This window comes from Streptopelia decaocto, assembly GCF_964273445.1.
Source record: "Streptopelia decaocto genome assembly, chromosome: 4".
Taxonomy (NCBI): domain Eukaryota; kingdom Metazoa; phylum Chordata; class Aves; order Columbiformes; family Columbidae; genus Streptopelia; species Streptopelia decaocto.
The window spans coordinates 2,113,891-2,135,760 of NC_138658.1; the positions used below are offsets into that span (position 1 = coordinate 2,113,891).

Below are 21,870 nucleotides of genomic sequence, written 5' to 3' on the forward strand. Positions count from 1 at the left end.
TTTCAGACACATAAAATGTGATACTATCAAAAAACAAGGCAGGAGAAAGGTGCAGGATTTAAAAAAAAAAATAAATAAATTATATATATATATGTGTGTATATATATATATATATATATATATATATATATATATATATATATATATATATATATATCTCAGCACCAAATAAAATGTTTTCTATGAGATTTAAAATATGGAAATATGGATCTCCTAGGACCCTACAGTGTTACCTCTGGTTCAAGGTACCAAAGCTCCCGCTCCCTCCACTTGCCTTGAGATAGGAATTGTGGCAGACAACTATACCTGCATCAATGGAAAACATCTTCCTCCAAATAAATAGTATTTCAAGAGTATGACTTTGTGGAAAAGTGTTTAGAAGACAAGGAGGGTTCAGAGAATCATTAGTAGTGGATTGAAATAGATATGTGGTAGTCTGTCTACCAAGGTAACTCAGCAGAGAATCCCACAAAAAAAGCACAGTATATTTCATATTAGCCATTCAGCAACCATATGATCATGTTATTAATGAGAAATTAAGGATTAGAGGAAATAGCAGGCTTTGAACCATAAAATTTGGGCTTTAATGATGAGTATATTGAAATAAGCGAAAGAATAACAAAAGAGAAAGAGAACACAATGATTTTCTGACAAACGAGAAAGAAGAGATGTGCTTATTTCAACCAAATTTCCAGGTCTGTTAAAAAGTAATATAGAAACGCAACTTCCCCAAAGTAATGATAGTTTAAGTCTCTTGTAGAACTCAAGACCTTTCGGAGGCCTATCCCACTCCTTCTTAAACATGGCTGTAAACTGAAGTCTCACAAGAAAGGAAGTTTACACTATGATATCTTATTATTGCCGCTAGTATGGATCTGGAATCATAATTACTCGTCTTGTAGTACTAAAATACCAACTTGCTACCATGCCAAAACTGCCTATTCCTACTTCATTTACTGGCTGCCCAAAGCCAACTTAAATTCCTGCTTTTCCGATGCACACACGGCCACGATATTCTTCCCCAATTACACAAAGCCACAAATACTTTGAGATATGCCGTAAAAGTATTATAAAATATCGTGAAAGACTTTGTATTGAAGAAGAAAGGGAAAAGAGGAAGCAAAATACCACGTCGGACATGTCCACAGGTGCATGTCTCGGGGGCACATCTCAGCGACTGGGCTGCAGCATCATAGAATGGCCTGAGTTGGAAGGAACCCACCACGATCATCGACCCAACTCCTGGCCCTACGTTGACAACCCCACGGGTCACACCGTGTGTCTGAGGACGTTGTCCAAAATTTCCCTAACCTCAAGAAACTCAATTTCACCTCCTATTTCCACATGCTGGAACGTGCCTATAAATTGTCCCTGAGGGTACGTCCAGTGGTATTATGGGGCACGTCATTCACAGGTCCCCTACGGTAAAGCCACGCAGCTTCGCCATACAGCCTCACCGCTCCAATCAGAACTGCTAATGAGATGCCCTAAGGTACAAATGGAAGACATTTCAGGGCACCATAATTTCTAAAAACAGATGCGGAGGGAAGAACAGTAAGTACTTCACAGCAGCTGATGCTCTGAAATTAATTATCTTTACATCCCCAAAATCCATGTTAAACATCAGAGTGTTCCTGTTTACATTGTTTGGGAATTACTTGTTAATTTTGCTAATAAACAAAAGTCATAAAAGACACACTGTTTTATCAGATCTTTGCTCATTACTTGTTCTTTTCGGAAATCCAAAATCCTAAGCAAGTTTCTTTACGAACTTTTTCTGTTCACCGAGAGGCACATTTTAGGCAAACGTAGACCAATTTTAAGTTGTTATTATGGCTCTAATGCCTGAAAATTAACACTTTAGCAAACACGAAAAGCTCTTTGTTTTTCAAGGCTATTCTGTAGCTTGGACAAGATGAAAAGAAGCCAAAACCATTAAAAAAAAGAAATTGAACCAAACCAAAGCAAACTTCAAGCAATTTACATATTAAAAAAGTAATACAAATAAATAGCAGAATAGAATAATAAAAGATAATATAATTTATACCCATCAGGCTTTACCTGATCGGAGAGACGATGGCACCTCAGACTCATAGTACTGTTATTATGCTTCCAAGGAAAGGGCATGGAAACGGCAAGTTTGGGCATAACAAATGCCATACACATTAAAACACATGAGATTTAGCCACATTCTAGTATTTCTATTACATACAGAATACAGAAATAGTCTGTTTAATTATCTTTTTCTTTCTGGTGTTTAGTATAGGGCATTTCGGCATTTATATTAGTGCATCTACAAGAAACAGATCTTACTGGCAAATACCTACTTGAACTCATCAATATCACAACAGACCTTCTTCCCCCCTACTCCCCTCCACAATGTATAGTAGTAAAATTTAGGTCAAACCTACTCCATTCACATTTCAAATATTGACTACACTAAGATACTTTCCAAAATTACTAATGTAACTTTTGCAAAAAAAAAAAGTAATAGAAAATTGAAATATCAGCTCATTAACTCCTTCGAAATGTTCTGATTTCCTAGACAGTCCTGCTTTCTTGAAGTTACAAATAAACAAACAAACAATTTGCTTAAAACATTGTTCTGTGAAATAATTTGCTACTGCTCTAAAACAATGATAAATGCTCCTCTTGAGTGTCAATCAATATTACTCACAGATTATCAGCTCACATTATCCATCCTGGACAAACAGCTTCAATGTTATCAGTGTGGAAGGTATCTAAAAAAGATGGATGTCACCCATTTCCCCCCCTCTGGATTCTAAAAGTATCTGATAGCTTTCGGTTTTATGCTGGCCTTTTCAGATTGAAATAGATTGAATTGATTCTGATTTGAATACTTTCAAAATCACTTTTTTTCCTGCTGCAGCCTTATGAAGCCTGAACTGCGAGGCTCCTCATGACCTAAGCCTATGCATCTGTAAAATTTAACAAAACTATTCCTAAATTGAATGCCACTAATAAAAAATTGTCATATAAGCATTAAAGACCTTTTCATCAACATTGCCTTGCCAATAGCCCATTGAAGCAAAACACCTATTGACCTTTGACTTCACTAGTATCAGTGCAACCGTGTGCAAGTTTGCTGCTTAAACCTCAAGTTCTACCTCAAATGTCAAAATAGAGCCAACAAGGATACAGAAACTCATCAATATTTTGTTTTCTTGTTAAGAAAAGTTTAACAATATATCTCCAACAAACACCACCTGTGTCTCAGACATAAGTTATTGTGCCACAAAAGCAATGAAATAACAAATGCTCAGGAAACAAACTTGAAGCCCTATTTCTAAAGACTTTGTATGGCTGTCTTCCCAGACAAGCGCTCAGTCATACCAGCGATTTACTAATCCAGCTCAGAAGGATTTCAAATATTGAGCCCTGTTATCATCCTACAGCTATCACAGGAGCCCAAAGCAACATCCTCATCTCTTGTCCAATAATTGCCGAATGACAGAGGACAGACCGAGTACAAAATCGTATTGGACACAGGTGGCTTTCCGAGTCATCGGGTCATCTCTAATCCCTCCTATAAAACAGGTAACTTTTGCAGGTGTATGTGATGAAAAGGTTATCCACACAACAACCTTTCTTTTCCAGCTAAGTGCTGTTAGCTGCACGACATTAAGCCAAAATGTAGTATTAAGAAGTTATAAAGTAAGGACAACCAGTTTGACAATAACTTCAAAACAGTCTGCAAAGAAGGGAAGGTGCAAGCAAACCGACTTCTCCACAATTTTTCAAGAGTCTTTACTTATAAAAATGGATAAGAGTAAAGTTTATAGTTTGAGGTCACTACACCAACACAAACCGTAGCAGCTAAATTCAAAAGTAAATGCAATATTTGATATTCTGTGTAAAAAGAAGGCAGCAAAAATGACAAATATCTCATAAAGCTAGGAAGCTCTCAGGGTAGTATTTTGCAAGTCACTGCAGAAACAACAGCACGAGCTCTATTTGGATGTCCTACCTTCTTGAACCGCTTGGAACGGATTGTTGCCATCCACAAACGTCACTGAACACGTGATTTTCTCCGTTTGTAAGATTTCATCGTTCTGGTTGAGATCAGCAACTGCCATTCGAAAAACTTCCTCATCTTTTTTGGCAGATTCATCAAAAATTGCCCCTGGGGAAAAAAAACAAACAATCACCTTGCATCTTTCAACCGCAGTATCCTCAAAGTATTAATCATCAGCACTAAAGACATTTTATGCTATAACATCATCCCTTCACTTATTCCTGAAGAGCAGTTCTCTCAACACAGAGCCCAGAAGCTACTTCACGATATAGAGAATTTCTCAATTTTGATATACTTTAAGACAAAAACTGAAGAGAAACATTGATTCAAGCTAAAAATATTGGCGAAATCTATTTAAGCACAAACCAAATTATCTGTATAGGAATGTGACCAACTAATTAACTAATTAACTTTCCAAAGGTGTTGTTCAATACACTGAATGAATGCAACAAGCTAAGATATACATTTAACATCATGTCTAGTAAAAACTAAAAAGTATAAAGTTCACATGAGGTAAGAAATAGCCTAAAATAGTAGCAGCACTGGGAAAATGAGTTAGAATTGACAACCATGATCCATAGCCAGGTCAGCAGCTGATATAAAACTATTTCAGGTCTAATTCCTATTGGATTTGTACAACAACCACTCCAGCTGACTGTCTGACTCATGAAGACAGTAAATTCGGTTTAAGTGGTTGATTAAAGTAGAGCCTGCTTTTATAAATCCGACAGAAAGTGACGGTTCTGCCTTTTCCCCAAAACATGAAACCCAGAGGAGCTGGGAGAGCGAGGGTGTCCAACCCTCACACCGCCAGTTCCCCACCTGCATTGAAAAACAACTCCAAGGCTAATCTAGAGCTTTCCGCTTTTGTTTCATTTGCTTTTTTTAAATTATAGCGTCACTTTTACTATCGCTAATTTCCCATTGTTTTCATTTGCCTCCTGTATGAACTGTTGATGCAGACATGGCTCAGATCACACTGTTGCGGTCCTATGAATAACTATATTGTTTGCAACCCTCAAATCCGGGCTGTTTGGATTTTCAAGCACCTTTAAAGTTCCCTTTCCAGGCAGCAGATTGAAGAGACGGAAGAATAATTGAAAACCAGGCTTCTGAAAGCTGTATTTAATCATTATGAAATTTCTTCATCAGTTTCCAGGTTTATTTATTGAGTGTCTGTTGTCAATACAAAACTCAACTAGGGCAGCGTGTATTTAGTCATTATGAAATTTCTTCATCAGTTTCCAGGTTTATTTATTGTTGAGTGTCTGTTGTCAATACAAAACTCAACTAAGGCAGCCTATGTGGAGGCAGCCAAAGAAAATGCTGATCACTGATTGTTTCAGGTAAATACCTGCAATCAGTGCTGAAAAGAACAACAACAAAAAGATTCATTTACATGAAATGGCTACTTGAAGAGAAAGAAACTTCATAGAGTGTTTATCTGCTTTTCCCATTGACCTCCACCACTTATCTCCCTGCCAGCACCACTCATCCCACATGAGCATCATCTCTTCCTACAACCTGACCGCTTTGACTCCAGCGTTTTCCCTCCTGAAGCTGCTGCCATCTGGAACAGCTGTTCTTTACCTCTCCACCTCATTCACCTGTCATCTCTGTGCAAATCTCAGATGAAAACATTCATTTTCTCCCCCGCACCCATTTCTATTTCCCTTGTTTTATTTAGCTCATAAAGAAAAGTTGGATATGGCCAAGGATATTCTTGGTATGCAAGATGCTGCAAACGATGTCTTCTGCACAAAGACAACTATTGGTGTATCCAGGTAGCATGTAAGGGTACAAAAAACTTTTTTCAAGGATACACCTTAAAACGTATTTGTTTCTAATCTCATAGAACAGTTCAAACCAAACCCACACTTGTTTCTTTTTGGGGTTACACCTATATCCATGATGATGACACAGCCCCACAAACTGACTCTCTAAAAAATGATTCCACAAAACTATTTACAAAGACAAGAAGTCTTCACATTTATACAAAAGTAGATGCTGTTTTTCTTCCTCTCCCACTGCTCATCTCTGAAACAGGTCTCATGCTTAATATGTCATTTCAAACTATACTCGAAGAGTATTCCCGTGATTGCATCAGGAGCCAACACGCTGACACAGCAACTACTTGGCACCAGTTTCCCCCTCCTGTTTTATTAGCATGTCATTACTTTCAGCTTTATTTCAGAATCTGCATGAGGACAGCACAAATGTAATTCTCTACTGGCTTTTTAAAAGACCCTCAGCGCATCAATAATGTCCTGTAGCTTAGCAGAGAATTCTTCGTGTTTAACTACCTCATTCACACTCTACCGTGGCACCAGATATCCATCCATTTAAATGAATACCGACCAAATCATACAAATACTCAATAAGTTCGCCAAGTACCAAAGAAATAATTAGAAAGGCTTTCCAAAGATCCCTTGTCCTGCTGACCCATACACACAAAAACACAATCCAAATTAGATATTATCAGCTATTTCTAGAATCATTTGTGTAGTCTACTGGAATCAGGCCAGAAAATATAAAAATGGGAGAGAAACACATCATGACCAAAAGGATGAAGCGTGAAGATATTTAAACCAATGTTCATCTTTCCATTGACTACGGAAGGACAAAGTCCACTGCTTGAAGAGTTTTCAAGTATTATAATTTTATTAACTACAAAAGCATGACATTTCTGGACCTCAATGCCCCCTATTAGTCTCGGGAAATTAAATACCTTGTTTCAAAGAGGAGGGGAGCATGTGGATTAAACACCATTGTGAACTGAGGTCACAGTTCAATTTCAGCACAGAAGTTTGATTTTCACTATGTAACATCATCCACACTTATCTCACAAATAGAAGCAATAAACACTTCGCCCCATATTTCACTATGACACCCATATTTGAGATCCCAAGATATAATTTAGAATAAAATCCCGTGTAATTTCTATGCCAGATGAGTGTCTGGTTGGGAAAATTTTATAGAATCCATTAATTTTAAACTATAATGGCAAATACCTAGCTATACTGTGCACTATAATTTCTGATTGACTGAATGTATACACACAGCTTTAGAAGGTAAATTATAATATAATAAAATTATTGTCAACAAGAACAAGAGGGACTTGCCATGTCTGCAAGTCTGGCTGCGCTCATGTAGGGATTTTAAGGTCATATACACAGACTTTCCCTTGCACATATAGCTCCGGTTATCCCGGTATTCACCATGCGCTAACACAGCTGGACCCTACAATTTCACTTGCAGTACATTTAAAGCTGCTGTTAAGTTTCTACGTTGATTATGTGCAATCACATCTTGATTTTGTCAATAATGGGAACACATGCTTTGCGTTTCTCTTTTAAGCTGAGAAGGTTTTACAAACCCTCTAGAAAGGGTTTACAAACCCTTTGGAACAGGCACAGCAAGCTTTGCTTTTGCTGCGGCAGCACAAAGGGAGTGGAAATCCTTCATCTCCTCTGTAGCAAGAGTTTGGAGCAGATGTGTCCTCAGCCACCTCGCACGTCACACTGCGGGACAGGGCTCGGCTGGCGAGTCCCCAACCCTGGGGACCACGGCTGGTTCTGTGGGGCCACCGTGGGGCTCCAGCTCAGGGCAGCTCCAGCCCTTGGCATCTGGAGCCATCAGCCCCATGTGTCTGCTCCCCAGGGGCTCCCCGCTCTGCACCCCGGGGATCTCTGCACTGCAGCGCATCTAGGCCAGGCTCAAATTGTTCAAAACTCCACTTGTTTGTTCATTTTAATTTTTCAAGGCTTTCACAGCTCCTATGATGAGGGTGAAGGAGGCAGCAGACCTGAGAACACCTTTGCCAGCTCCTTCTGCAGCAAAAGCAACGTCCCCCTGCCCGCCAAACTGGATTGTTCTTTCTACTTCAGATACCTCCTATTTTTACAAGCTTAAGAAATTGAACTAGCTATCAGACACATAAAAGAAAATTAAAATAATCAGCTTAACAATGTATTTGTCAACACCAAACCTACACAGACCTATGGAAGGTCCACTTTAAGCAGCACATTAAGACCAGAGGATCTGCAGTGGAATTTCTGGATTACTGATGATATAAGAATGATCAAGCAAAAGAAGCATCAGGCCTACTGTATTTTTTTTAATGGACTTTCATGAAGGTCTAAGTCTGACAGAGAAGGGCTGATATTTTTTCAGGCCACACCGTGAGCTACCCTTGTAGTTGGACACAACAATTAAGTCAAAGATTAAAGAGCTGGATTGGAGAATAAAGAGTTTTCCATTGTGTTTCCCCATTCACACCCAAGTTCAGTAAATGCTTTGTACACATGAACCTGACTCCAGGCATATGAATCATCTCTCCCAGGTGACACATTAAAATGAGACTGTGCTCCCCTTCCACTTCGTGTGGCACCACTTACTCCAACCACTGCACAAGGTGCCTCTTCTGGCCGTGGGAGCTACACCAAAAATATACATGATCCCTTTTAAAGTTCCTTTTTCAAGTGATTAACCACCTGTTCTCAGTGCAGCTGTACGGCTGGAACATCATGTAAACAATACAGCAAGTCCTCCTCTTTGTTGCTGTTTTGTTTTCTAAGTTTAAATATTTGGAACAAAGAGGTGAATGAAGAAATTTACAGGTTTTTCAATCTGGCGAACTGCTCGATGCAAAGTCTGGTTCAAATACAGTCAAAGCAAGAAAAGTGCAGTTATCTAAACACAGGAAAGTCTCTTCATTCTACTGCTGAAACATGGTTGGTTTTTAGCGTCCCAGTCTCACAGTAAAACAAGCAACGCAGCTCTACTTGTTTCTTAAGTCTGTTATTGGTTTTAAATTATTTGACTAAAGAGTATTCCACTATATGACATATTTTCTTTTTTTTGTTTTGGTGTTGTTTGTTCTGTTTTCTCTCTAGAGTATATTAAACAGTTTGGAAGTATTAAGGTGGCTTGACAGGTTGACAACGAAAACAAAGACTCAGCTTTTCATGAGCTTTTTTTTGGATAGATTTACATAGAATCATAAAACTCACAGAACAGTGCCAATGCTTCAGGTATTGTATGTCAACCTTCATAATTATAAATCAATATAGAAATTTCGTAGGAAAGCTGAAACACCAGCCTGAAGGGTATGGAATCAATTGGTTTTGCAAGATTTAATTTGAATATGTTTAGAGGGAGTCTGGGATCAATTCATTTGGCCACAACAGTTGTTGGAGATCTGTGGAGCTCTTCAGAAATTCGGAGATTACTGCTCTCACAGTTTGCAGTACCACTACAAACATTGGAAGCTTTTCCTGTTTCATTGCACAATGTCATTGAGAATTATGGTCACATATGGAAAGAACAAACTAAGATCATCTCCTCCTTTCTTACACTGCCCAGCAGGCATGTATGCACAAGCATGAACACTTTCCCATCACTATTGATATATTATAAGCTCATCCTAACAGACATTTCTAATTATTCGTGAGTTCTAAACCACCATTTTACAATCATATTTAACACAAAAAAAAAATGGGACAATTTATCAAAATCATTTGCAGAGTCCCATTAATCTCATTATAAAAAAAACAGTTGTCATTTGCCAGTCCCTCTTGGGAGGATTATTGTTGGCTAGAGAGTACAAGGAGAGACAAAGGCAAAACACTGGGGTGCTGCTAAGAAATGCATTTATTCAGGTGCCTTTTTCTTTTTCTATACAACTTATAATCAAAAGCATCTTTAAAAGGCTTTTATATAAAATCTGGTAAATCAAGTCCCTTCTCAATTGCTCTACATTCTCATTAACTTAAGTGATCCTTCAGTAGAAACTGAGCATAAAAACTACTATATCAAAGGAATAACAATTGACATACATCTTGCATGTCTTCTAGACAACTGATTGCAGAAATTGCAAAGCCACAAAGAATCTGTTCCTCCTAATTGAAAAATACAGCATAAATGCCAGTTGTGGCATTGGAGACTGCTACCGAGTTCTGTAAATGCAGCAGGACACAATATTATCATCACATAAACAATCCATTTTATACACGACATATCTTTCACAGGGTAAGAATTAAGACATCTTCTGTGCACTGTTGCACTATCAACTCGATGTGGTGATTAACTACAGTGATAATATCTTCACATTCATTATGCAACAAATGAGCTGATAATAACGAGAGGCTTTTCATGTTTCTATCATATCCTTAACTATCAAGTTGGGGTCTCGCTGTGAAAAGCATCTGGTTTGGTAGATACTATTGCCGCATTATTAATATCCCATACAGAAAGTTAGTGTGATGATCATATATTTGCCAAATATCTGCATTCTTAAAGAAAATATTACAAATCAAGTCTTACAGTGTACAGAGCTTGCTCGTATGTTGGTTTAGAACCAGAGCAAAGACTGATTCGATATACTGCTTTGTTATTTTTATTAGCCCCTGTTTATGAATGCAAGGACACCTCACAAAGCAACGTCAACAAGGTTGACAACAGCCTAAAAACCCCTTAAGTATTTTTCATTGCTTAATGTCTTCCTTCCTTACACTCACTGCTCTACCTCTACGCACAATTCTGCTTTGCAATTTTGGAAAGCCAAACTAGCACTTTCATTAGTCAAATGATGCAGACTGCTAGGTAGAGATGGAGGGAAGACCCTGCCAAACTATTGCTTTAGGACATGGAGCAGCTGCAGCACCTTAGTCCACTAGCACCTCAACTTCATGGAGAATGAGATGACCAAGATGCTAGAGACATTATTAATACACAAACCTATGCCCACATAGACATAAAAGTGCAAAGATTGCAGCATGAGATTTTTCTGGATGGCATTTTTCTACTTCTTCCTTTCCTTGGAAGGAACTTTTCAAGATCATGCAGCCCAACCCCTGCCATGGGCAGGGACACCGGCCACTAGACCAGGTTACTCAAGCCCTGGACAACCTGACCATGAACATTTCCAGTGATGGGGCATCCACAGCTTCTCTGGGTACCACAGAGAAGTACAGACAGATACCTGTGAAATACATCAATTTTAAAAATCTAACCCATCCCACATGAATGCCACAGTCAAGAATTAAGTAACAAGGAGGAAAGCAGCAGTGAAAAAATGGTGTTGTGTCTAAAAATTCCAAGGTTGACTCTGGAATTAATTATTTTCTTAAACAGCTTCTCTATTCTTTAGAGCAAAGTTGGTTTTTTGTGGGTTTTTGTCAGTTTGTTTGGTTGGTTGGTTTTTGTTTGTTTTCTCCTGCTGAAGGAGAAACATTCGTCAAATTACGCACAAACACACCCTTTGAACGGCAATGGAAGAAACCAACCAAAGCAGTCGCATTGTCACCTGGCCCATTTTCTTGCCAAGGCAGGACTATCCCATAGAGTGCAAATTACATCCCAGTTGAAAATTAACATGTGTAACCTCTTTCACTGTCCTGGCACACAGAGAGTAACACATCTGCAAGCAATCGCAAAAAACACACACAGAAGTCCCTAAGAAATCTCCACTTCCAAATGACATGTTTCTTGTTTATTTCTTGGTACAGATTTTGCTGAATTAGTATTACTCCCCTTAACCATCCACTTTTCATAATTTTGGTAAAAGGACAACCCATGCTGCTCTAAAATTTGCTCTCCAAATATCCAGGGCTATGGGCTTAAAGTAACTTCATGTTCATAGATGTCGAATACTTAAATTCCTTGCCGTTTTTTATAGAAGATAGTGCCATATCTTCTTTATATGTTCTTACACTAGAGAGAATAATTTCTACTTTCACAAGTCATAATTTACACCAATAAATTCTAGTAATGATGTTTCTATCTGGGAAAAGGCAAAAGAAGTGGTGGAGAAGAGCGAAAGCTGAACCTCGTTCTACATGAAACACATCAAATACAACCAATTCCTCCAATTCTCTACTGCAATTTGACTTCACGCTTTGTTTTTAATAACCCGACAGTTCTTCAGCAACGTAAAGGTCTTCGAAACATATAACGCTGTCATATGAAATGCCCATGAATTTATGTTTCCCAAAGCCGCGCTGCAAGTCAATTAAATGGAGTCAAATTCTGCTAAAGAGTAGTCCCATGGTACAGTATATGTCTGTAAAAATTCTGTTTTTAAAAAAATCAAGTCATAGTTTCTGATTTTAAGATAGAAACTGGGTGAGGAATGCACAACAGCTATTCCTTCCATTGACTTCTATTATTTTGATGCTCTTGGAAGGCAAAATGAAAAGGTGAGAGTGAGGTGGCAGCTGAGCTACTTCCATAAACCATGATGCGTCAGACACCTCCTTCAATCCCAATCATCTCTTCCACTTTTTCACATTTATAAGAAACTTCCTACCACAGCACTACACAATACAGTACTTACAAACCTAAGGCTTAGAACCTATTGCTTTACCATTTAAAGAAATAATCATAGAAGAAATAAATTAAGCTCAATGTCAATCTCCAGCTCCAGGCAAGTGGCTACAAACTCAAATTACTCCAAGTTCACAAATATTTCTGAGAAACTAGCTAGAACTTTGTTGTTTTTTTTTTTAATGAAATCTTGCATTGCTTTTAAGTCAAGAACCACTTACACGAAGCCATATGCAAGTGAATAATCATAGTCCCATTTTAGACATGAAGGAATATTAAGCAGATGTGCAGCAACTTGCTCAGACATTCAATAATTAGTTGCCTGTCAAAATTAGAAGAATCTAATAAAAACCTGATTATTCAAAGTTCCTATCTTTATTTCTATCACTTAACACACATAATCTTGGAACACTGATATTAAAATAACAGTATGTATGCTATTATTAAAGATCACACTTGATCGGAACATTTCATAGGGAAAGAGGTTTGGGGTTTTTTTTTGTTTGCAGAGGTTTACATGGGGAACTTGGTGGGTTTGGTTTCTTTGAAGACTTTTTAAAAATTGGAACATCTTTTGAAATTAGGAAAAAAAAGGCAAACTGGGAAATAATGAAAGAAAAGAAACTAAAATTAAAAAGGAAAATAAAAAAAAGATAGAAAAATAGTGTCATTAACCATATTCAAACTTAAACATGCAATGAAGAGACTGAAAAATTATATAAAAAAAAAATCCAGAAGTGATATATGTGGAGGGATACAAATTGTTATTACTGCATGATCTCTACTGAGCAATTCAGTTTGTAAGGAGCCAACTAAAGCACTTTGCCAGCAGCCAGTTGTAGCCACCACATCATTTTAAGACAAAGTTCTTATTAATTTATAAAAGTGATAAAAAAGAACAAGCAAAACACCCACTTAGCATATCAAAGCACTAATACAACCTAAAATAGCTCTGTTACCAACATCCTGCAAACAGACCAAGATTTTGTTGTTAGTCAGCAAATTGGTACCTGGAAACAATGTGCATTTTATTTTCTGTCACGTCTGATAAGTCCCCGAGTGATGAACGCACAGGGAAACCCATTCGAGAAGTAAAACCTTCACACTATTCTTCTTGTGGTTGCTTTTAGTCTTTGCAGCTCTCTCAGCTCGCTAATTCAAAAAGGCCATGTCTTATAAACTCTGTAACTTTGAGAAAGCAACCCCAGCAATCACTGTACATCGCAAATCACAACACCAAAGGAAACTGGGAACTGATTTTACAAAGCAGAAGGACACATGTTACGTACTAGAATCCAAATTCTGCCCTCCATTGCACTTAAATACTTCAGTGGATACATTTAGCTCCATTTTCCAGTTCCTTCTGCCTTAATAAAGTCAGTTTATCCTTTCGGAGAAGATGAGTAAACTTATCTTGCAATTTACTTTTCCTGCAGGCCTGTCACATGGGCAGACAAAGCTTTACAATTTGTCTACAGGCTTTGAATCTTAGTATTACTGAGTCACTTAATTATTACTGCATCATTTTAATTAATTATGACTGTATTATTACCCTTTAATACAGAATAGCTTGAGTATAATGTGGCACTTTCTATCTGGGAGAATGTTGAATTAATTTGCCATATTACTCCACAAGACTACGCCATAAATTTACCTAATAAATGCTTCTTATGCCCATAACTCTGGGTACTTGATTTTCTTACCAAAGGTTGGTAAAAATCCTGCAAAATTCAGCACTGTTACAAGGATTCCCCAGCAGACTGTTCCAAACACAACTGGGGTTTTTAGATTTATGGCTATTTTTTTCTCTTGCTGGCCTATTTTTAAGCAAAAAAAGAGCTAAATATCCTATATTTAACAGTAATGAAAAAGGCATTTCTAGGAATTCGATTGCAGCTGTGGGTGTGACTCCAAATCTCTCATTTTTAAAAGAGGGTATTTCTTAACTGAAATTGTGATTTCCCATATTAGATCAGCACTGTCCAATCATTACTGGTTTTAACAAAGTCAAGTTTATTGTAAGGTAAAATTCCTGAGGAAGAGAAAAACCATCCTGCTCAGGTTTTAACAGTTACGTTAAAATGGCCCTTAATGAAGAGGAATAGTTAATGAAGAAATAAAACCACGGCAAGTATTCACATTGAGATCTCATCATCCATATCCTGTGTTCCATATACAGTGCATTACAAGTCTATATTCAGATAGGCAGCTCTAAATCAAATTGTAGGCGCAGTCCACAGTTTCATGAGCAAAATTTAAAAAGGCAGCTCAAAAATAGCTAATAATCCAGAGAAGAACAAAGTATTACTCATTGGATTCACTGGATTGACAGGGCAAGCAAAAAGTGTTTCCCTGATTCTTGGATTGCAGAGGATTTTCTTTTAGTATTATCCTTCCAGCCTCTAGTCCTCCCAATGAAACATCTGATGGTTCCTTTACAGGATGAAGAAAAATAAGCCTCACAAAGCGTCTTGCGCACCATTCATGCATTTCCACTTTTCTGTCTCTTTCTCTCCCCCCCAGCCCCCAAGACAGATAACATTATTTTCCTCTTTGGTCTTAGAATGCCAAAACAAGACTCCTTGAAGCGTGACATACATTGCACACCAGGCACTGAAGAAGGGACAAGAACACCGAGCTCTGCCGGCTGAGTCATTACCCTACGGAATCTTCCCATGTTCCTCTTCCCATCCCTCCCTGGCTTTCATGGGCTTGGCATCAACAAACTTGCAATTAGTTTGTGGACAGTAGAACTTCTTCACTGGTGCTGTAAATACATCCGTTGTACCAGGACTCTATGATGGGGGCCTGGACATTTTCATGGCATAGAGTCTAAAAACCTGAGACAGAATTAAAATGAGCAGAGCTTTTGAGCCCTTTTGACAGGTTCTTGGATAATATCCTAGCACACAAGAGAAAATCGCAAGATTTCCCCATTTCCCACTGTGTTTCATAGGTAGCTCTCCGCTGGACTATTTTCAGAAGCTTTTAGTTTCTATTTCTTATTTCTCTGTGTCTAAACATGTATATGCAGAAAACTAGGGAGAAAAACATTACTCAGGCTTGAAGATGAATGATTTACCGTACTTTCCTTCTCTAATTATTTCCAAAAATCCCTCAATACTTCTTTATATAAAGTGGCAGAGAAGTTCCCTTTCCTATCTGTTCAGGGTATATAAATAAAAACATCACTCTAAAAGGTCACATTGTTTTATATATAGTTTGCAATAAGCCACTCTGCAATATGAAATTCATGGAAACTTTTAATAAAGAATGAAAACGTATATCCAAGCTGTCCTGGTTTGGCTGGGATAGGTTGAGTGTCTTCCTCGTAACTGGTATGGTGCCGTGTTTTCAATTTAGAATAAAAGGAACACGTTTCCCCAAAGAACAATAGCATATCACCTTATCAAAGGGAAGGCAGAGCCTTCTAAAAGTGCAATCAATATTGGTCAGGTAGAAGTAATTTTGGGTTTATAGGCTCTATACTAAAACACGTAAGAATGACAAAGCTGACAAAGACTATTCCTTCACGATTCTTCAGTGTCAGCATATATTGTCCATTATATACGAGCCTGTGTCTCAGGCTTCATGTTTCAGAGATGGTTATAACCCCCAAGAATAAAGACCCAAAAGTTTAAAAGCAGCAAATCTGGGGGGTGGGGAAACAAACAAAAAACAAACAAATCAACCCCAAACCACACAACACACAAACCACCAACTTGCAGGGTCAGTTCTGCTTCCTTTAAGTAAACACTTTTGCTACTGTGTCTTTATAAAACCTTGTCATTTTCACCTAAATTTCCACAAATAAAATCTTCCAACTTGCTCTTCCATATGACTATAGAAGCCCATTTCTCATAGTATAAATATAGATTTGCATATTATCTGCCTTATTGCACTTGTTCTTTTTCTATTAAGTTACTTTATTCTCAGAAATATGCAGAAGAGTTAGAGAGAGCTCCAGGAACAAAAACAATATCTCAATTCACACGAAGAGATGGGAAAATTTATTGTACAATGAGATCATCAAATAATGATTAAGACTGATTGAACAGCCACAATCACTAAAAGGAGAAATATTTTTCTAATATACTCCCATAACAAGATTATTTTTTCTAAGAATTCAGCAGTAAACAGCTCTCCTTGCGCCTTTCATCAACAGCATCTTTACTTTGTAGCCCATGTTACCAAAAACATTTGAAGAATTGATTCCGATCTACTCTTGTTTAAGTAATATCTAAATATGCTTTTGAAAATATCTGCCGGTATCTCTTGAACTTCTTTTCGCAGCCTTTTCGCTATCAAGCCCTATATATAGTTTATAAAAACTGTATCAAAATCTTGGTATCATCTTCTGAAAGTAAAGGGGAGCAGAATGAAGTGTGTTGTGGCTTTACTGCAAAACGTGCCAACTACTACGTTACCCTCAGATACTGGAAATAGTATCTGTATTTATAAAAAATATTACTATTTCGGTAAAAAGAGACCATAAAGGAGATTTTTGAAGCATCAAGCAGGAAAGCAATTGTGATAATCGCAGCAGAAAGCCCGACCCTTCTTAACACTGTTCATATTCTCAAACAGTCTTGGTAGGGATAGAATCAAGAGCTTCTTTGAGAAACTAGAACTAATTTTCAGAGAGATTATTTGTGACACATTTCCTGACAACCCCTGTGGGTTTCAGGAAGAACTTGACACTTGGCCCACGTTCTTCAATGGATTATCAACGCACGCCGGACTGCTCAATATTACTGCACAGCTTCAGCATATCTCATCATCTTTCAAACAAAACCACTCAAAAAGCAGGATTCTCACCAAACACCCAAGACTCAGTGCTGGAAATTAAACACATGGAAAGGTTTTTATCAACCATGCAAAATCAATGCTAAGAGCTTAGCTTTTACTCCAGAGAGCAACAAATCACCAGAAGATACAGACTGAAACCTTTCATCAGGAATCCTCATACACCCAGCAGTTTAAGTGACACTATAAATGAGTTTATATATCCGAATATATTTTTCTTATGTATTGATTTAGGTTTTTAATTGCAAATCCTATAAACAGGAGGCAGTGTGAAAAGAGCAGCTCTGGAAGCTGCAGGTGAGATTTTGAAAAAGAGGCAGAAATTATAAGCAAGTTACTGAAAAAGACTTTTAGCTTTTCATGACATCCCATGTATTTGTGGTGGGGTTAAAGGCCACGGTTGTTTTGCAACAGAACGCTATTGAGCAAGTGAAATATTGCACTGAATTACTACAAGTATAGAGTAATTGGAGGCTCACTTTTTACATGTCATTTTCAAGCATGGCTCCTGCCAAATTAAAAGGTACAGCAGGTGATTAAATAGTGTCCTGAAGTTGCACTTGAAGGAAAATGTGGCTTGGGCTGCATGCCATCTGCAAGGTAAACACATTCTTCAAGAACAGCCGGGACTCAAGGCATCATAGTTGAGCCGAACCACAAAAACAGCATTTACAGGGTGCACGGAGTGTTTTTCAGACACATTTCAGCAGGCTCAAATACTGCGCTGTGCATCAGAAGAGAAAAGCTCACCCAGTCAACATTCATTAGGCTGATTTGTATAATAAGCATCTCTCATACACGCATCTTATTCTTTAGCATCTTTACTATTAAATCAGCAGATCTTTTAAAGCGTCTCACTAGTCAAAAAACCCACGAGGACCATCTTTTTGCAGCTGAAGGCGTTTCTCCCCATACATTGTGTGAGGAAGAGCCGCTTCCTGCAGCTCCGCAGCCTTTGAGAGGCAGACGCGCCAAGTGCTGACAGGGGGATGAATCGAGCCAGTCATGCTAAACGTGCATCCTATTGTTTTGGGCTGTGTGGGTTACATCCACTGTCAACACTTGTTCTGTTTCTCCTTCTGCCTCCCCCATGACCATCTTTCGCTGGCAACTAATACCCATCCCGTCGGATTCGAGATGAATATGCTGTGAACCATTCTGCACCGGCTGGAGCCACACTTTTAAAGAAACACGGGCACTTTTTATAAATGATTTTTGAAAGGACTCTAAAAATAACCCGTGGGGAAGCAGAAGTGGTTTTCCCCCTTGGAAACGAAGCCAATCTCTTGGGGAAATTCACTGTGTTCCCTCCTCGCCCCAAGGACAGAGAGTTTCAAAAGAAGACGCTGGCTGGGGGGGACACGTCTCTCCAACACACATACGTGTGCTGCCCTACACGTATACATGTACGCACATGGGTGTGCATCTATGATTGCTTTACAACCACTCGGCTCTGAAGAGAGCAGTCTCCCAAAACTTAAGTTATGCTCTTTTTAAAGACAGTTGATCTATTCCTCAGCCTAAGCCAGCTCTGTATTTGTGGGCAGAAAGAGCTCGCGTTAAGTTAGAAACCTTAACACGGGACACACAAGTTGGGATTCGAGCTCCGAACTTCTGAAGCAAGGACAGGGACTTGCAAGACCTTACAAGTCAATGACAAGCCAGAGGCGGCTTTGGGTTTGCTTCATTTTCAAAACAGATTAAACTGGCAACTAGCCTTGAGCTTAAAGAACAATAATAAAATGTACACACGCTGCAAACCGGTTCCTCTCAGGTTTCCCTTAAGGGAAGCAACACATTTGTCAGCACTGGGAATGCCATCCCTTGCCTTCCCCGTGGCCAAGTAAAGGAACTGCCTAAAGAGATGCTTATACCGCAGCCACTATGAATGAAATCAAAAGATAATAAAAAGATAAGTTGCCAGGGTTCTGGCCTACACACATTTGAAGGAAGACGGAAATCACAACCTACAGGGAGAGGCTGTCAGGGCGATGGATGGCAGAAAGTCACCCTGCTAGACACAACAGGAAAGATTGTGATATCTATTCTTTATCAGTCGCACGGACTGCATCGCATTACTCTTTTTAACCCTCAGTCTTCGCAAAGGAGAAGGCATGTTTCTAAGGTCCCCTACGTTATTGCAACGATAGGAAATCAAATTACAAATAAATTATGTTAGAGAGAATGGGATAAAAAAAAAAACAGATGTCAATCAATCTGTTTCAGAAAAGCATGGGCACCTGCAAAAAATATTTTCTAAGCTGCATGATATCCTAAAAGTGACATCCAGAAGGTGAATAAACAGCATAGCTGCTCCCAGGAGAAGGGAGGGAAGGGTTACAGGACTTAACCAGCTATCCCTGATCAACATCTAATGCATTGAGAGATTTTAGAACTTCACTACTGCCTCCCAGCCTCAGGCTGCTTCTGATGATGCAACTGAAGCACCAAAGATCTGCAAAATTATTGCGTTGTCCCATCTTACTTGGAACTCTACAGATTTATGACTAAAAAGGGAAAAATGAACTGGCTTGCCAAGGCTGAGTTCTTTGATAAATGTTTTGAATGGTATTATAAGTCTAGACGGTGTGTTCTGCACTGATCGTGACCCACCGCAAATGACTTTAAAAAACAAAAACAACTCCGCACATCACACCAAACAGAAAAAAAAAAGCAAAAACTCCATGGATATTAAGGGATTATTGAGAAAAATATTTTGAAATTTCTGGAGGGCAGCATCTGCGGAGTTTGGAAACAAAAGAACAAATTCCCCTTGGCAATTTTTTCACACCCACATGCTCCAACTTTAACTTCCTAGCTGGGTAATAGGATTGATTACCAAATAATTCAGTTTCATCCCGTGGGAAATGTCCCTGAAAGAAACTTGTTACGTGACCTCAGCCTCCAACAATCCAACATGGGTTCTGCTCCAAAGTCTCATTAATTTCTTCTTTAATCTTGGTTTTCAGTGCTCTGTTCACTAACACTTGGATTCTTTTTTGTACTCTGTCTTCTCACCTCCTCTCCTTCCCTTTCAGCCTTAGCTCCAGTTGTTTTCTCTGCTCCATCTCCCACACCATCTCCCATCCATCCCTGCCTTCACCTGCTAAGCTTTTACATTCCCTCCCAGTCTCTCTCAGGACCTCGTTTTCCAATCATACCTGTAAATAAATCATATCCTGCACCTTTAGAATATAAATACAATACTTAAAAATGAAATAGAAAAAGGTAACAAAAGTCTAATAATTTCTATATGTTTCCTATTTTCCATCCCAAACTTTAACTCTCAGTTACACATTCCAAGTGACTCCTTCAAACGAAGCTATTTAAAAGAAATTGTAACTTCTGTTTCCCTGGTTTCCAGCTGTAGTATTAACTTAAGAGTTGCGTATCTATTTATTTTCCATGACAAAACCTAATTGCTGTCCACTTTCTTGCAGCCCAAACACAAGTAAGTACGGTGGAGAAATAACAGAGGTTACAAGGCGCACAAGCATTAAGAGAAAACTAGTTTTATAAATCAATTCAATTCAGAAGCCTACGTTAGATTTAAATCAACATAACTGAATTATCATTGGCTGCTCGCACATGGAAATAAGAGCAGGACAGGTTATCATTTATACTTGGGCCCTGTTTTTAAAAGTAAAAATATATTTGTCCAAAGGCTTATGACATCCCGCAGCATTGTCAATCGGACGTTACAGGTTAGCTCCATGATTCCAATATTAGGTATTACTAACAAGTTGTAAAGATTTTTATATGAAGGCTTAATAACTTGTTAACTCATTCTAGAAAGACTTCAAAATAACCCTTTACATCATTAGACTTAGTCCGGCTTTATTTCATTTAAACAGAAAAACGACAAGAAGACTGAAATCAAACAGTCCAAGTGCAACAGTAAAAATTCCTGTCATTTCAAAGATATGCTATCATTTCAGAGGTGCCATTATTTTCAGGGAACAATGGTGCTAATTACAATACGTAATGAAGAACACCTGGAATCTGAATATCAACTTATGCTTGTGTAAAGACATCCATTAGCTTCACCGGGCACTGCATCGGGCACATCGCTCAATGCAATTTTACTCCGTGTCTCAGCCATTAATGGAGTTAACACGGGAAGGAACAGCACAGCAAACAGCTGATGACAAAATTGCCCCGAGCGCTCACCGACTGCTCGAGTCTGCCCATCAGGCACAATTTCATCACCTCCCGAAAAGCTTTCACACTCCAGACAACATTCTGTTGCTGTCATTACAAACCAACTCATGACATTTCTTAAGCCATTAAAGGTTGGTACTCACTGTTATTTCTGATTTTCCCGAAAGGCAGCATTCTGGCCTTACAAACACTCATTCCAAGTGGGAACTTTTGAGCCTAAGTTTATGAAAAGTTGCATTCTCTGCTGTCCACAAGTCAAAGTAACAAGACAGATCTTTACCACCTCCCAACTCACCCCTCCAGCAGAAAGAAGAGATTAAAACTTCACATCCTTCTTTCCTCCTGGGGCATGCTGCTCTAACAGAGTTTATGTCATCAGCTCGGACATTCTGCATTGCACGAATTTCACCTCCCGCTCATTTGGGAACAAATTATTTTCTTGAAAAAAAAATCACATATATGTATGTATATATATATATATTAAAAACCCAGGTACCATTAACCTCACAAAAGTGAACTTGCCTTTGAAGACAAGCTTGTAG

At 38.5% G+C, this 21,870-nt stretch overlaps 1 protein-coding gene across 2 annotated transcripts in view; it reads right to left on the bottom strand.

Annotated features, from left to right (window-relative positions):
* GRID2 (glutamate ionotropic receptor delta type subunit 2) overlaps window positions 1-21,870 on the bottom strand; it is a gene marked incomplete at both ends in the record, with an annotated part of 552,228 nt that overhangs the window by 442,377 nt on the left and 87,981 nt on the right. For both annotated transcript variants that reach the window (XM_082050631.1, XM_082050630.1), the window contains one exon: window positions 3,989-4,144. In XM_082050631.1, coding sequence (XP_081906757.1) covers window positions 3,989-4,144 — 156 coding nt within the window. The remainder of the gene's footprint in view (window positions 1-3,988; window positions 4,145-21,870) is intronic.